Genomic DNA, 15,572 nt, shown 5'->3' with positions numbered 1-15,572 from the left:
ATGCAGATTGATGTCTTTCCTCTACTGGGTTCTTTTTCCCAGAATAATGCAGATTGATGTCTTTCCTCTACTGGGTTTTTTTTCCCAGAATAATGCAGATTGATAAATTTATCACATTGTTAACTCTGTGTGGACTATAACAGTTTGTATTTTTGAGGGGTTGGAATAGAGGAAAAACTGCAATTTTGTCACTGTCAAATACTCAGTTGTCCTGCATCTGATGAAGCCAGTGCACAGATGGGAATAGGGTATTATCAGGCCATTCTGCTGTTTAATATTTATCTTCTCTCAATGCACAGCAGTGGCCCCTGCAGCCCAGATGCTTCTTTTCCATGTCATTCTCAACTTGTGCCATCAACTTCTCCTTAAGCATTTAATTTGATGGACTGGACTTGGAGATAACTGTAGCAATTACTACAGATGGTTTTATGCAAAAGCTTTCAATCTTTCCTCCTCCAAATGACCTGTTTGCAGAAAACATTCTATGAAAGTCAGTTATAGATGCCTTTTGATGCTCCTGGAGGAAGGATTGGTATCTGGTTTTGCTAAGCCATAGCTTAGTCTTCCTATCTAGAATATTTCTTATCTCCAGTCTTTTCCCATACATGTTTGTGAAGAGTAACCAGCTTTTCACCTTAATACACACATGACTATGCCACAAAATGCTGTAGATCATGTTGGAGATCTCAGAGTTTCCTCAAACGAGCAGGTACACTCGAGCTGACACAGTGCAGCCCAGCATCCTGGTGTGCTCCTTTGGTACCTGCAAGCAGCACAGCTGTGCTTGCTTGTCTTTCAGCAAACTATCACTTCAGGCACAGCTGCCTGTGATGGAAGCACTGGTGCCATGGTTTCTGCCCCACACACACAGTGAGGATATGCCCTCTATGTCCACCACTTTGGATGTCCTGAACCTAGTTTCTGCTTGTTGCCTATTTCAGGAGTTTTTGCATCCTCTCAGGGCAAGAGAGAAAAGGAAGACATTCACCCTGTGCATTTTGCAATCTTCCTTTTCCCCTCGTGAGCAGCCCCTTTGCAGAGATAATGCTCCTACTTTAAGGTCACTGGATAAAATTTCACTCAGCCATATATTGTTTGCAATAGTCAAAGAGCTCCTGGGCTCTGGACCTACTCTTGTGTTTTGTGGCAAAATAACTGTAAGGGGGAATCCTCTTTGCTTGGTCTTACTGGGTAATTAGACCCCTGTACCCTATAGGACTCTTAGGAAACCTGTTTTCTCCAAAGATGGTTATGTGTAAATTGCAGGACTGTGCCATCAATGTTCCACCCAGCTGAAAACAAACTAGACTGAGAAGTGTGTGTAAATGTATATAGGTGATGAACTTCAGCCAGCTGATGGACAAAGGGGCAGGGAAACTGAATTCCTGAAAGGGAACAGAACCCTTCTGCCCATACTTCCTAATCTGTCTTGCATTGCTGAGGTTCCCCCGTGCCATTTTAAAAATGTTAATAATGTCTTTAGGCAGAAAGTGATGTTTTGATTTACTTGTGGGTTTTTTTCTATTACAATAAAAAGAAATACAGCACATTTTTCTGATTGAATGCATGTGCCCACACAGCTGCCCAGCCAATGCAGCTGACCAGAAGTCATTATTATCTTTGTTCTGGTCCCACCTGGAAAGAGGGATTATTACCATTGTGTGGTCCCACCTTCACTTTCACTGGAGAGTGAAGCATGAGAAATTGTCCAAGCATTTTGTGCCAGGTGCTGCTACTGGAAGTGGCCAAAGGCAATACTCTTATTTAAGTTTAGGAATTTTTTTCTTCTGTAAGTACCATGGTATTTAAAACCATACTCCTTAGGTTTGACACAGCTTGGATGAGGTGAATGAAGATGTTCTGTCAGCACAGGTTTTGTTCAGCCCTTGGTCATCTAAGTCTGCAAGTATGAAATGTCTAATGACTGCTGTTGAAGAAGAGGCCTAATGTGGAAAAAAGTATTTTCCTGAGTGCCTTGGTGCTACTTTCAAAATGGAAAAAAAAAAAAAGGAAAAAAGTAGAGTGAGAAGTAGACTTCATGGCTGGGTTCCTCTGGAGCTTCCTCTGGGATATTGGGGAGGATTATGTAGCACTGCCTAAAATATTCTGGAAAAGAAATTCATTCTGCTTGGTTCAGCTTTCTGCATGCTTATTGATGGCATCCAAATGATAAACCACACAGTTTACTGTTTGTGTAACAGTCTGTATCAGTGCAGTACAGAAGAGGTCTTGTAACAGAAGGGAATTGTAACAGAGATGTGCAACTGTGATTATTTTGGCTGTGTTCTTCAGATGTGGTACTGGTTTGCTACCAAGTACTAGTACTGGCCCCACATAAAATACCTACAAACAGGTTTGGGGGGGGTTAATACTTTTTTAAAATTAAATTTTAAAACTAAATTGAAAACCTTGACCTTAATAGCAGCTCTAGAAAAGTGTAAGCCAGTGCTCACAACCGCTTGCCTTCTAAACTCTAAACAAAATTTCCTGGCCTTTCCTGCCTACAATCAAGCGAATATATCAGGGGTGGTTGGAGTGCAAAGTATTAAATAACCAGAAGAGCCACGGTGTTCCTGTTCTCAGAGCTAATCCAGCTGAGGGAGCAACCACAGCTGTGCACTTCAGTACAAGGCAGGTTTATGCTCCCAGGGAAACTCAAATTGTGGAAGGTTCTCACCAGCTGATACCAAATGGCCTCCAAGGTGCTTCCTGGGAGGGGCGTTTTGACTCGAAGAGCCTCCTAAAGCTGCAGGACAAGCTGAGAAAGCACAGCAGGTAGTTCAGGTTTCAGGAAGTTCTCCTGGATGGCATAAACCCAATGGTACTGCAGGAGTGTGAAAATGTGAACGCTGTCCCGTATTTCAGCAAACCTCCCAATTCTTGAAAGTGCCCTGAGGTGGCACTGCTGCCTTGCAGCACAGGGATGCACCTGAGCCTCGGGAGAGCAGCTCCCACTTTCGGGGTGCCCAAAGTAATGTCAGTGCAAGAGGCTCGAGAGAGGTCTCTCCCAGACAAGGAAGCTGCAGGTAGGAGCAGCCAGGAGACAAGACCATGGAGCAGTTTGGGCTACAGCAGAACCCAGTACTGCTACAATAAGTTTTCTAACTCCACACCACTTCCACCCAGACATGGGAAGTGTCCTCCTCATACCATGTCACAGTTTATAAAAAATAAAGGTTTGCATTCCTGAAACCCCGGTAGTTCACTGTGTGTATGACCCCATGGCTGACCTTTGAGAGTCCTGGGCATTGGTTCGTGGCTCTGCTGCATGGAAGAACAACAGTTCCTTGGCTTCTGGCACTCAAGCACCCAAATCCAGGAAGGCATCTCTACTCAGCCCTTACCATGCCATGGTAGGCACACTTGGAAGGATTCATATTTTGGAGTAAGCATCCACACATTAACTGATGATAAATGTATAACCACACCTCGACAAGTCCTAGAAATGAGCATAACCCTAAACTCAAAATTCTGGCACCCAGCTGCATACAAAGTAGCTAGATGCTGAGAAACTGTTCTAGGAGCTTCCAGGCATCTGAGAAGAGTCCACCTTTCCAGAGGTGGAGCCCATAACCAGAGTCAGATCCAGAAAGCCACGGATTCTGCAGAAATACCAATGCTGGGGTGAGTAACAAATGTAATGCCCATCCAAGACTTCCTGACTTGCTGTGTTATGGAGGCAACTCACAGGGACAGTATGGAAATAGCTGTCCTGGTCGACTCAAGTAATGTCTCCCCCAGAAAGTAGCTGAGGATGTTTTGGTAAACCTTGTCCAAGGCAATGGCACAGAAGTAAATTATTAACACTGTTTCTGTACATACCCCTGCCACTGAATGGGAGCAGGAAAATCATAACCACAAACAAGGAAAAAACAGAATCTGTGAAGCGACCTGAATGCTTCCTTTTGAGAGGAATCTGGTGGAGAACTGGGAAAATGGGTTGCATTATATCCTGGAGCAAATTATACCGAGGCAAAAACCAATCAGACTGTAAAAGAAGAGTAAATCTCTCCCAAGTTACAACCTAGCTCAGCACACTGAGTACTGCTGGGGGAAGAGAATGCAAGCTAACTGTTGAGCAGAAAGCATTGGATGTTCCACATAGGCTGTTTCTGATTTTGGAAAATAATTCACATTGAAAAATAATTCAGGAATTATTGTAACCGGGGGGCGGAGGGGGGGAGGAGGGGGCCGGCTGTCAGCATCAGGCCAGCATAATAGGGCGCCATATGAATATGGTCTGACCAGTTGGTCCAATTAAATCCTAAATGACTCGCGGGGTTAATGGTCGGCGGGTTAAAGCAAAAGCCACTGGCTTTGTGCAGAGGGCGTTTACGCTTGCCCGTAAAAATATTAACAGCGTTCTATTGCAAAAGCAAGGTGAGGAACTGACTAGGAGAGTGCGTGCTGTGGATATCAGAGGAGCTGAGCTTATCAGGCAGCTCGATGCAGCCCCACAGCCCCCGAGTTCCGGGGGGCACTGCAGCAATAACAGCAAACGTGAAGAGACGCGCCGCACACGCACCGGAACTCCGGGCTCTGAAAGGGTTTAAGGAAAGAGCCGAAGCGGAGAACCCATTCGAGACCCGCGCCTCAGTGCATCCTCGCAAGGGCCGCGGGGGAGCAGCCGAGGGGTGCCGGGCACCGCGGCACGTCCCGCCCGTGCGGCCCCGGAGGGCGGGCGGCCGCCATCAGCTCCCGCGGTCCCGCCCCCCGCCCACAGAGCCCGGGCGGGATGGCGGCGGCGCGGGGCCGGGTGCTCTGTCTCTTCGACGTGGACGGGACCCTGACGCCGGCCCGGCAGGTAGCGAGGCGAGGGGGCGCGGGGCTCGGGGGGGCGAGGCCAGCGAGACGGAGCTCGTCCCGCCGGCTGCGGCCTCACCCGCTGCTTCCCCGCCAGAAAATCGAGCCGGAGGTGGACGCGTTCCTGCGGGAGCTGCGGCAGAGGGTGCACATCGGCGTGGTGGGAGGCTCCGACTATGCCAAGATAGCCGAGCAGCTGGGGGAAGGGGATGAAGGTGAGCGTGGCGGACGAGGTCTCCCGGGGTCACCTGTGCGCTAAATCCAACGCCAAGGCTGCCCTTGGAGTGGCTGGCCGTGCGCAGGCGGGAGCTGCTGCTTGGCTCCTTGTCCCCGTGTGTGGAGGGCAGGCAGGGATGCTCCAATCCATGCCGCCGGCTCCAGCGTTGTACGACCTACCGATTTTGTACGAGCTACCTCGGAGCTCTGACAGCTTCGTGCCTCCCGGGCAATTTTCGCCTCCTTGCTGCTTCGCGGTGGGGTCCCCGCAGGTTCTTCGTCGCGTTCCAATGGGGGCATTGGGATAGAGTAAGGAGTGGGAGGGCAAGGGGGCAGCGCCTTCCTCCTCCACCGTGTTCTCGGTCTCCGGCGTGGATGAAAAGCGCCGCTGGGCTCCAAGCTCTGCCTCCCACTTCGTTAGTGGAGGGAGGCCGAGAAATTCCCGGCTGAGGCTGATTGCTGAGTCGCCAGTGCTGCGTGTCTGTGTTGCGGGGAGGGCTGGAGTTAGATAACCAGTAACCACATCACCCCAGCAGCCTGGCAGCGGGGAGGGCACAGCAGAGAGCAGAGTAGCACGTATGTAGTTGAAAGCCTAACATTTTGGAGCCCTTATCTTCGTCCTGCAACTGATTCAGCCCGTGACCTCTGTCAGGTCGTTTCCCCTTGCATGCGTCACCTCCCCACCCGTGAGTAGAAGATAATCTCATCCACTTTGTGGAAAGCAAGGAGCATAGGATGGCCAGTGGCCCTGTGCAGTGCACAGGAGCTGTGGAAAGCGCAGTACCCAGGAACTCAGTCCTGATCCCAGTCCTTTTTGCCCCTTTTCCCAGGCAGTAGTAATGTTTCCTCTCTTTTTCCTCCTCTCTCAGTCATTGATAAGTTTGACTACGTCTTCGCAGAGAACGGCACAGTGCAATACAAGAATGGGCAGCTGGTCTCCAAGCAGGTAAATCCAGCTCCCTTTGCAGCCATGACTCTCCTACTCTTCCCAGGCAGATGCGCAGCCTCTTCTCCCTAGTTGCTACCACTTCCAGGTGTGCTTCATGGGAAGTCAGGCATCTTCACTTGCCCTTCTCTTTCTGCAGGCCATTCAGGACCACTTGGGGGAAGAGCTGCTGCAGGATCTGATCAACTTCTGTCTCAACTACATGGCGCTGCTGAAGCTGCCCAAAAAACGGTAACGGCTGAAGCGCATGCGAGTGGAAGTCATGACACTGATTTCTGGGGAGCTGAGCTCCAGAGCTCTTCTAAAAAGAGCAGATCTACAGAGCTCATCTTGCTCCTGGTTTTATCTTAGCGTCCAGAGGCACTGTGTAGGATCACTGTCTCTCTGAGCTGGTCAGCTTGGGCAAATAATGGAGGAGTGTCTTTGTTCTGAAGAGTCTGCACAATGCTTTAGCATAATGCCTGCTCTTTTGCCCCTTGGATTTTCCTCCCTGGGAAGCAGGGTGGAGCTGCAGTGTGTATCTTATTCAGGACAATGGTTCCAGCTTGTTACTGGTCAGGGCATCAGGAATCACTGGTAATATATGTTTCCAGCCAGGCAAAGAATGGATCTTAAGATGGGAAGTCCAGCCCATGAGCACAGAGTTTCACACTGTTTCTAACCCAGTGTCGCTGGCTGGCCCTGCTCTGCTCCCTACCCTGTGTTCTTCTCTGCTCTTGTCCTTGAGATCCAGCAGCCAGAGAGTGAGTTGGGTTGGTACACCTCTGCTGAAGGAAGACCAAGGCACTACCAGGACAAGAAAGGGTAATCTTCCATTGGATCAGCTCAGTCTGTGAGCACAGAAAGAGAGAGAGATGGCTTGAAGGTGGAAGGGGAGAGCAGGAGGGCCTCTTTCAGAGGCAGCCTGCAGTTAAACCAGCCTCAGTGCAGGGTCAAACCTCACCTCACACCGCAGTTTCAAGAACATGTGAGCCACCCAGGGCTGTTGGGAGCAGCAGCTCTGCCCTCCCCTTGCCATGGCTGATATTTTTCTTGCTCTCCCCATATTTGTACAGTGAACCCAAGCAGGAGCTATTGGGTTGAAATTAATTTGTTAGAAGTTGCTAAACTGTGATCTAGATTAGTTGCTTAATAAGAGTCACCATGTGGCAGTTCAAGGACCAGTGAGAGGGGCTAGGGTGGCTCCTTGCAACAGGACTGCTGGCAGAACAGGCCCCCAAAAGCACGGGCTGGGACCCAGAACCTTCAAGGCTGTTTGGTTGCCTCATTGCTCTCTGTTTACCCAACAGCCTTAGTGGAGTTTCAGCTCTGTGGATTTAGGCTTATGGGATTTCTAGCAAAGCAAGGACTTTACCCACATCTCCTGAGTCCTGGCCTGAAGTGTGAGCCACCAAACCCTCAGTGCCTCAGAGATGTTGCTGCCAGGCTGCAGGCATGGTTGCCTGTGTGTCCATTCCATGATGTTCCTCACTGTCTCGGGAGATAGGAGGGGGACAGCTTTTCCTCCACACTCAGGGTGGTAAGAACTTTTATCACAGAGAAACAGCAGGCAGGGCTGGGAGGGACAATAAGCTCTGGAGTCCTCAGCTGGACAAGGGAGGCAATCTTCCTCTCCAGCACAAGAATTTCAGTCTGTTTTCACACTGGCAGGGCTGCCATCCCCTGTTGTTTCTGCCCCACGGGTGCTGGTAGAGCTGTCTGACCCCTTGATAAGCAAACAGAAGTAGCTGGGTTTTTACCAGAGAGAAAAGAAGGGAGCAGTTATCTGCCAGCTTGGTGCTTTCAACCACCCCACCGAGTAAGTGGCAGAGAAATGACCCCAGCACAAGGTGAGGGTGGCAGGTGGGAACTGGATCCTGTCTGTGCAGGCTTAGATAAGAGTTTCAGTCAAATGTGCAGGGGTCAAAAGGGAGATACAAAGACTCTGATTTGTGTCCCTTGAGGAGGCCCTGATTGCTCCTCAGCCTGCTGCCAGACGTCAACAGTGAGTTACACTGAGTAGCTGGCCATCCCACTGCCCCAAGGTACTGTCAGCTTCACCCAGCCCACACAGCATTTCTTGAGCCTTATGGGGTAGAGGTGTCTCAGCCTCATCAGGCAGCTGGTCCAGGCCAGGCAATAGCTGTCCTTGCAGTTTTCACAACATTAGAAAATACTACTTTTCATCTCCCCTAGCTCCTTGCTTCCAGCCTATCCCCAGGGCACAGAGGGACTGTTTATTTCTTTTCTCTCACAGTCTCATTTTATAAAAAAATTAGCTCCTTGGGACCTTAAGCAGTTGTTGATGCGTGGTCTGTGCCTGTTGTGAAGCACTCAGGAGTGGGCATGGCTTCTCTCTTCCTGTATGTTCTTGCAGAGCCTCGCTAAGCAACCGTTCTCCTGGAAAGGTTGTTTTTCTCTCCCTGCCCCAGTAACTTTATGCTTTTGCTGCCCACAGAGGGACCTTCATTGAGTTTCGCAATGGAATGTTGAACATCTCCCCCATTGGTAGGAGCTGCACCCCAGAGGAGCGAATTGAGTTCTCCGAGCTGGACAAGGTACAAGGCCACACCTGGGCTCACCCTCCCTTTGACTGGTTTTGCATGACCACACATCTCAGGTCTTACGTGCTCCCCGCCTCCCCAAGGAGAAGGGAGGTCCAGCTTTGAGCTGTGCATATGCAGCAAGGGGGAGACAGGACTGGGAGCCAGGAAACCCAGGGGAAGACACAGATGAATGGAAGAAACTTGATTTCATTGTGGACCACCAATGCAAGGGGGTGGCCAGCAGGATTCCCTGTGCTGTGGGAGAGCCCCAGGGAATGAGACAGTTATTTAACAGCCTGTTTCCTCATTTACAGTACCCAAAGATGGCCCAGCAGCTGTCTTTTCTCTCCCACTTCCCCAGCCCCAGCAGAGCTGGAACTAATGGGCTTTCCAAACTGGAAGGGCCATGGCAGGTCTGCTGGGCAGTTCTCTAGATGATTTAGCCCATGCTCATATCTGCTTGGGAAAGGAGTTTCCCAGTTTCTACTTGGGAAAGCTTTCTTGGGGTTGAGGGATCAGCAGGTCTTTGCAAGATGTTTTGTGCAAAACTGGAGGCTTTGGGTTATGAACTGCGCTGTGGGAAACAGAAGCAGTTGCATTTCATTGCCAAGGAAGATCTGGGATCTGCTCTTCCCAGTGGAGTGAGCTGGTGGCCTGCTTAGACATTGGGCAGGACTAGTGGAAGCTGAATAAATGGTATGGCACTGGGGCCCAGTGCAGGTGGGGAGGGAGCAGAGTTGCCCAGCAGACAGGTTACAGTGGATTCTGAGAGACTGTCAACATCTAATTATTCAAACCCTCATTTCTTCCCTTTCCTCCTTATCCTTCACAGAAGGAGCGGATACGGGAGAAGTTTGTGGCAGCCTTGCAGAGGGAATTTGCTGGCAAAGGCCTGCGTTTCTCTCGAGGTGAGCAGGGAGGGCTTCCTTGGCTTTGCCTTTGTCATGTTTCCCATAAAATTCTTTGAAGGGGAGCAGGAATCCCAACTGTTCACTCTGAGTGTCTGGAAACCCTGGGATGAGCAGAAGGAGCTTTTAGTCCTGGAGAGCTGCCACAGGGGAGTCACATTTGCATCCATGACGTCTGCATCCATGCAGAGAGTAAGCCATGCTGCAGACTTCCCTCCCTGGGAATCAGCCAGCCAGCCAGATTTCCATCCCGTGACATTATCCCTGCCTTAATCTCAGTTAGTGGAGCCCACTGCTGCCCAATGGTTCTGGCTCAAGCATCAGCAGCAGGGTGGCCAGAAGAGCCCAAGGCACGTGCACTTTTCTCTAGGAGTGGGACAGGAGCCTAATGCATGTCTTGGTTCTGGGGTTTTCTTGGGACAGTTAGCTGCCAAGAAAACCTCTTTCTTCCTGGAGGGAGAGCTGACAAGGGGTCAGGAGATTGCAGGTTCCTGCCACAGGCTTTTGTAGGGCCACTTCTTGGGATGATTCTGACAGCCAGCTTACCAAAGGTGTGGAGATGAAGGAGGGGCTTGAGCAATCCTGGGTGTCTGGCCAGGATGGGGAGGAAAAGGAGGGTGTGTAGGTTGTGAGGGAGAGGATGCTGGAAGAGGGTCCTCTGCAGGGGTGTGAGATAAGAAGGCTCCATGTGGCAACCCAGCCAAAGGGCAAGGGGATGGTAAGACTGAGGCACTGGGTGACACCCCAGGCCCTCTGATCCCCCAAGAGCTTTTCTCTGAGAGCCTTTGCTTGCCTTCAGCACCCTGCCAGGGGCATCCCACAGCACTGGCACACACCATTTGTGACAGCAGAGAAAGACAAGGTCCCCACTGCTATGTGCCCTCAGGCACGGGGTGTGAGAGCTGGACAATGGGCCTTTCTCCTTGGGCTTTGGGAAGCTGCCGTGAAAAGCCCAGACCTGTTGCACAAAAACATGAAGAGGAACTGTGGGCCCCCTGCTCCTTCACAAAGAAAATGTGAGGTGTCTCAGGTCAGGCATCTGAAAACAGGGCATGCAGAAATGTAGCCCTTCTGCCAGGCTGGCTCCGTGTGCCTTCTCCCTGGCTGTGGAGGATGCAAGGACAGAGGTGGTGGAAGGTCGCTCTGCAGCCCCCCAGGGCCCTGCTCTACATAGGGCAGTAACAGTTCTGGCTGGTTCACACCATCTCTTCTCCCTTTGATTTCTTACCTGTCCCCTTCCTGCTGCCCAGCTCTGTTTAGATGGCTAAAATGCAGTGAAAGGCAGTGTTTTTTACAGGTAAATGGCTTTGGATGCAAAACAGAGGATGTCACCAAGCTTAGCTCCTGCTCTGATGCTGGATCCTGTTGCAAGCCTGGGGTCATCCCCATCCCTGAGCTCATAGGGCACTTGCTCCCATCCTTATCACAGTGCCCTGTCCAGTTTCTCTGCTCCAAGGTGGACATACAGGCTTCATCCCGATCTTCTCAGGCTCCAAGGAGGCTTGGTTCAGGATCCCCAAACCAATAGGGACACTCCAAACAGCCAGGAAGGGGGGGGTGCACGGCATCCGGATTTGCATGTTTGAGCAGCCTGGGGTGTTGGTGCCTCTCCTTCAGCAGGAACTGACCCTGTGATTGTCTGTCTACTTACCCTTTTCCTTAGAGAAGTAGGATTATCATTTAAGAAGGAGAGCGTGAAACTCCAAGATTTCTGGTGGATACTCCAGTAGATTGCCTGGAGAAGACAAGCTGACTGGCAGGAGATCACACATACCAGTTCAAATCCCCATACCTCTGGCTCTGAGTGAGACCTAAACATACACGTGCCCTAAACTGCAGGCTTTATTCTGGGAAGAGCATGTCTCCTGTCATGGTGCTGGGACAAGGGTCTCTGCAGCCTGTGGACACAGTGGGGCAACTTGAGAGGATGGGGAGGGTGCTGCCTTCAAGCACAGACAAAAGGCAGCAACGTGCTGGGGTAAACTGCTGGGGTAAACTCTGCCTGATCTAAGAGCAAGGGCTGGGATGTTTGTTAACCCTTGGTGGCTGTGGGTGTCCATGTCCATACACATGTTCTCTGGGAAATCTCCCTTGCCACTGTATGTGAATTGGTGCCTCTCCAGATGTTGGCAACCCTCACTGAACTCTTGTGTCAAGAGGTGACAGTTCAGGGTCATGCCCTGATTATGTTAATGGGTTCGTGTACCTCCATGGTAAGGTCCTTGATCAGTGTGCAGAGACAGCACGCAGGAGACTCCAGTCCCTGCACAGTTACGGAGCATCAAAAGAGTGGTTTTAGAAGGGCCAGTGATGCCTAGCAGGAGCCTAGGAGAGAGTTTGGTGCCAGTCTCCACAGACATTGTCCTGTGTCGGGACACAGAATGTGCTGGTGCTATGTGCAAGGCGTGACCCAAAATCTCCCCCCAAAAGATGGCTCTGGTGGGAAGAACCTTCTGGTTCATGCTTGCCTGCAGGGAAGCTGTGCTAATGTCACCCCAGCTATGCTGGTGTCACTGCAGCTTGTTGTCATAGTAACAGCCTCTGCCACTATCCTAGCCATGTGCCAAGAGGAACACCAAGGCAGAGCTGGTGTTTGTGGCTGCTGTTTGGGGTGGGGGCACCCCCCAGACATCCAGCCCCTGTCCATCTCTGGGTGAGGGGACACCCTTCCAGCTCCCAGCAACCTTGCCTGATGCCCTTCCTTCTCCTGACAGGTGGCATGATCAGCTTTGATGTCTTCCCAGAAGGCTGGGACAAGCGCTACTGCCTCAATGTGCTCGACGATGAGAGATTTGACACCATCCACTTCTTTGGGAACGAGACAACCCCTGTGAGTATGTCCCACTTGCCTGACGCATGGCTGCTTTCTTTCTGCTGCTCCATCATGGGTCCTACAGATCCCATGGTCCCACTGGTGCCAACACAAACCTTTAGTGGTGTGAGGGGGGAAGATGCTGCCCTGTGCTGTGGGGTTGTGATGCTCTCGTGATGGCTCTGCTGGCTCTTGGGAAATCACCTTGGATTCACTGTGCTGGGAAGCAGGCTCACCCCAGCATTGCTTTCCTTGCCCCAGCCCCCTCAGGAGGGCAGCAGCCACTCCTGTGACCTGCATGGCCTAGAACACAAGCCCCCAGCACCTAGGAGAGGACTCCTCAACAGCAGGAACAGCTTCACCTTCCCTTCAGAGCATTGGAGGATTATACTTCCTTACCGCTGTAGATCAGCTTGGTCAGCCACTCAGCTCTTCCTAGATGCTGACAGCCTCTGCTCCCCAGATGTGCCAATCCCACCTTTTGCTAGCCCCTCCACAGGCAGTATGGGGTTAACCCAGGCTCCTGGACAAGCTTTGCTGATCTTTGACCTTCCCCATCTCTTCTGTGCTCCTCCCCTGGCACTGAAGAGGGAGGCAAGAGGGAGGGAGCAGAGCTCCCAGCCCAGCCTCTTCTGCCCCCTTGGGCCTGCAAAGCCCTGCCTGTCCCTGCCCACCAAGTCCCTGCCTGCCCAGCAGCTGGCTCCCAGCTCAGCTCCCCATGGGACAGAGCAACATGTGGATTCATGGATGAGGTTGTTCTGGCAAGACCTTGCTAATGCTGTCCCTATTTTCTATTCCCCTGCAGGGAGGGAACGATTATGAAATCTATGATGATCCCCGCACTGTAGGACACAGTGTCCAGTCCCCCCAGGACACGGTCCAGCGATGCCGTGAAATCTTCTTTCCAGAAAGAGCCAACGAGTGCTGACTGCCCGGTCCCTGCAGCCCTACCCCAGTCCCACCCTCTCCCCCACCAGGAAAAGCACCTTCATTTGAGGAATCTGCTCAGGGTAGACCAAAAAAAGACACTTGACAGAGCTGGTCAGGATGTCACACGTGAGTGTGAGTGGGTGGCAGGAGGGCGCCTTGGCTGAGCAGCCCCTCAGTGCTCCTGTGTGGGGGGTCATGGCACCAGACCCTCCTCACCTCCAGGGAAACTTCTCTTGACAGCTCAGCTGTGGTGGGCGGTGGTGCAGATGCTTTTGTGGTCAGAAAGCATTTGAAAGGGCCAAGAGTGTGTCCGTCCTGCACTCCCTCTTCTCTCCTTTTCCACTCGGTTTCTCTTAACACTTGTGCATGAGGGAACATGTGGCTCACCCTTCTCTCCCCCTAGCACAGAGAGGCTGGGGCTGCTGAGGCTCGAGGCATTCACCGGAGCTGCTCCTTTGCAGGAGGCCAGGAAGGCTGTTTGCTTCAAGCCTGTGGTAGGAAGGAGCAGCTGACATCCCAGCTTGTTGCACCGTTGTGCTTTCTAATGGAAAGGTCACCATGTCCTTCCCCTCATTGCCACAGTGTGCCAGTCCTTCCCTGCAGATGACCTGGGAATGATAGCTTTAACATGACTGGGCTGCTGCTCTGAGCTTTGTTCGGGTCCATGAACAAACCAATTCTTCTTTTCAGCTTACAAAACCACCTAGGGTTTATTTTCTGTATTACTCTCTATTTTCAAGTCAGACCTTGCCTGGTACAGCTGGAGTTTCCTGGCACTCATGCTATGGAACAGTTTGGGGTAGAAGGCTTTCCAGTGGTCTTCCCACTCCTGTGGGAATTGGGTATCACAGAATTGTTAGGGTTGGAAGAGACCTCTGGAAATCACCTAGTCCAATCCTTCTGCTAAGGCATGGTCACTCTGAGCAGGTGACAGGAACGTGTCCAAGTGGGTTTTGAATGTCTCCACAAAGGGAGACTCCCCAATCTCCCTGGGCAGCCTGTTCCAGTGCTCTGCCACCCTCAGTGCAATTAAGTTCTTCCTCATGTTTAAGTAGAGCCTCCTATGTTTTAGTTCATGGCCATTGCTCATCATCCTGTTGGGCACCCCCAAAGACAATCTGGTACCATCCTCTTGGCATCTGCCTGTGAGATATTTATATGCATTAATGAGATCCTCTCTCAGTCTTCTCTAGACTAAACAGGCCCAGCTCCAAGAGTCTCTGCTCATAAGAGAGATGTGTCCTTATGAAACCTTACCCAGAGCATTCATAACAGACCAAGTCCCCTTTCCTTCCCAGTGCTCAGCTTTCCATTCTGCTGCCAGAGACATTTTCAGCGGGACCCAACACCGGCCATACCTGGTTCATAGAGCTACTGGAGGTACCTGCTCAGCAGTTCCCTCCAAGCTTGCTCTTCCCCCCATCTCATCCCACACACTCAGTTTAGAGGCTCACCTTTAGGGAGACAAGATGTCCAGTGCAATTGTCGTATGTCCTGTTCCTCTCCCTGGATCTTTGTGGGTTGCAAACCTACATCGCTCCTTCAGCCTTTGACCTTTTCCATCACGTTGTCCTTTTGTTCCCAGCAGTTGCATTGTGGTGCGTGGCCACAATGGTGAAACTTGTCACAACTTGGTGCTCTAAAGGAGCTCAGGGGTCCTCTCCAAGGAGATGTCCTGCTCATAGCTCCCCAGTGTACACAGATCTGGTGTTTGTGGACATGGAGAATGTTGGAGGTTTCTGCAGACCCTCTCCCAATGTTCCCCAGGAGCCTCTCTCACTCCCTCCCTGCTGGTATGGCACTGCCCCATCTCTTGGTCCTGTTTTCTGTCTCCTTTTTCGTCTGTTCCTAGTTTCCCTCATCGTGGCTCTCCATTTTCCACTGGCAGCTGGACTGCAGAGAGAAGTTTCTCAGCTGGCTACGGCCACGTACACAAGGCACCACCATCCTCCTCAGACAAGAGACACTGGTGCTTTTAGAGCCAGGACAGGGCTCCTGCATTGCCAAGGGCAGGGTCCTTGGTGGCCCTTGGCACTGCTGCCTGGCCATAGGAGCAGGGATACTGCATGACCAGTGCTGGTGGGGTGCTGTCTCCTCCACCTGACCACCTCCTAACTACAACATCAGATCTCTGATGCAGCAGGTTTGCACGAGCACAGCCGTCTGCCCCGCATCCAGAAATCCCCAATTCCACAAATTCCTCTTTCTACCCAGGGAAGATTTCTGTGTGGGAGGATCTGTTGGAGAAGCTCGTATGCAGGATACCCTTTTCACCAGTCACGGGTTTGGCCCTCCACTGCAACCTTCACGGAGGAAATGTGTTTTGTGATTCCTTCCTCTCTGTTTCACTGTGGATCAGGTTATGTGTGAGTCTTGGGGAGTTTATTTTTCCTGTAAGCCTATTCATAGCCAGAAGGACCTCTAGTGAACTA

General features: G+C 51.4%; 1 protein-coding gene across 1 annotated transcript; it reads left to right on the top strand.

Annotated features, from left to right (window-relative positions):
- The first annotated feature begins 4,723 nt into the window (after positions 1-4,723).
- PMM1 (phosphomannomutase 1) lies at positions 4,724-13,138 on the top strand. The gene is made up of 8 exons (XM_062491370.1): positions 4,724-4,804; positions 4,901-5,018; positions 5,889-5,965; positions 6,105-6,196; positions 8,403-8,502; positions 9,323-9,398; positions 12,113-12,228; positions 13,016-13,138. The coding sequence occupies exons 1-8, from the start codon at positions 4,736-4,738 to the stop codon at positions 13,136-13,138; spliced, it is 771 nt and encodes a 256-aa protein (XP_062347354.1). The 5' UTR covers positions 4,724-4,735.
- Positions 13,139-15,572: the final 2,434 nt, after the last annotated feature.

Source organism: Cinclus cinclus, chromosome 4 (assembly GCF_963662255.1).
Source record: "Cinclus cinclus chromosome 4, bCinCin1.1, whole genome shotgun sequence".
NCBI classification, from domain to species: domain Eukaryota; kingdom Metazoa; phylum Chordata; class Aves; order Passeriformes; family Cinclidae; genus Cinclus; species Cinclus cinclus.
The sequence above is the reverse complement of the archived record's forward strand: the minus strand, read 5'-3'. Positions and strand labels throughout refer to the sequence as shown.

What these genes read in the sequence shown, in the direction of transcription:
- PMM1 (XM_062491370.1), top strand. Translation starts at nt 4,736, where the DNA reads ATGGCGGCGGCGCGGGGCCGGGTGCTCTGTCTCTTCGACGTGGACGGG. An exon ending in CCCTGACGCCGGCCCGGCAG is followed by an intron (nt 4,805 to 4,900) that starts GTAGCGAGGCGA and finishes CTTCCCCGCCAG; the next exon opens with AAAATCGAGCCGGAGGTGGA. An exon ending in AGGCCTGCGTTTCTCTCGAG is followed by an intron (nt 9,399 to 12,112) that starts GTGAGCAGGGAG and finishes TTCTCCTGACAG; the next exon opens with GTGGCATGATCAGCTTTGAT.